The sequence below is a fragment of the Centruroides sculpturatus genome, unplaced genomic scaffold, assembly GCF_000671375.1.
Source record: "Centruroides sculpturatus isolate CEXI.00-Female unplaced genomic scaffold, Cexi_2.0 scaffold264, whole genome shotgun sequence".
In the NCBI taxonomy this organism is placed as follows: domain Eukaryota; kingdom Metazoa; phylum Arthropoda; class Arachnida; order Scorpiones; family Buthidae; genus Centruroides; species Centruroides sculpturatus.
The window spans coordinates 389,704-390,666 of NW_019384577.1; the positions used below are offsets into that span (position 1 = coordinate 389,704).

Sequence of the window (963 nt, forward strand, 5' to 3'; positions counted from 1 at the left end):
GTGGTGACGCCGATATAATCTTTTTTAACGTCCAGTTGTAAGTTTTCATAAGGAATCTTATACACCCCTGCTCTCTCCTCCGCTCTGATATTATCCTTATCGTTTCTCAAGATCTTATACAAATTAGGGGCTCTTCTTAATACCATTCTTGATTCCTTTCGTCTAGCAATTTCCTTCATAACACTATTCATACTACTATTATAAGTAAATTTTGTGAGCCTAGTAGGAACATTTCTTAAAGTTCTTTTTACTATGCCCCTTTCATACTTCTTAAGCATTCCAACAATTACACTTTTTCTGTAACCCAGGCCACCTGCAATACTCTATCAATCTCCTTCTCTCTGTCAGCAATTTGGTCACAATATAAATAAGCTCTCCTTATTAATGCTCGGAAGGCTGCCATCTTATACTGATACGGATCCATAGACTGGGATGGTATATATAATGGTGTGTGTGTAGGTTTAATATAAACACTTGTGGACAAATGCCCTTTCATAAACCGGATATTAATGTCCAAGAAGTGCACATTCATGGAACTCTTTTGTTCTAATCTCAATCTAAGCCCATCATTGTTATCATTAATTCTACTCATAAATTCATGCACCCTCCTATTATTCTTCCATAAGATCAGAATGTCATCCACATACCTGCTGAAATATACGATATCATCTTTGAACCCATGAAGAACCCTTCTTTCTAGTCTTCTGACAACTAATTCGCAAAGGATTCCTGAGAGGGGACTCCCCATCGGAACCCCTCTTTTTTGTCTGTAGATCTGACCACAAAAGATGAAGCACGACTCACAGCACACCAGGTTAGCCAGTTCTTCTAGCTCTTGCGTGTAAAGAAGCAACTGGGAGTTCTTTATGTACAAGAAATCCAATAACGCATCCACACAAGACTCAATCATTACTGAAGGATACATGCTTTCATAATCTAAGACGGTCGCTACCTCATCCTCCA

The 963-nt window shown here is 38.5% G+C and overlaps 2 protein-coding genes across 2 annotated transcripts in view; both read right to left on the minus strand.

Annotated features, from left to right (window-relative positions):
* Nucleotides 1-184, minus strand: part of LOC111624377 — an 8,398-nt gene extending 8,214 nt beyond the window's left edge. The window contains exon 1 of the mRNA XM_023367199.1: nucleotides 144-184. Within this exon, the coding sequence (XP_023222967.1) occupies nucleotides 144-179 (36 nt within the window). The 5' untranslated portion in view covers nucleotides 180-184. The remainder of the gene's footprint in view (nucleotides 1-143) is intronic.
* Nucleotides 185-286: 102 nt separating this feature from the next.
* LOC111624385 lies at nucleotides 287-925 on the minus strand. Its single transcript, XM_023367217.1, has one exon. The coding sequence runs from the start codon at nucleotides 923-925 to the stop codon at nucleotides 287-289; it is 639 nt and encodes a 212-aa protein (XP_023222985.1).
* Nucleotides 926-963: the final 38 nt, after the last annotated feature.

Bases quoted from the DNA above. Each gene is read 5' to 3' on its own strand.
- LOC111624385 (XM_023367217.1), bottom strand. From the start codon at position 925: ATGTATCCTTCAGTAATGATTGAGTCTTGTGTGGATGCGTTATTGGAT.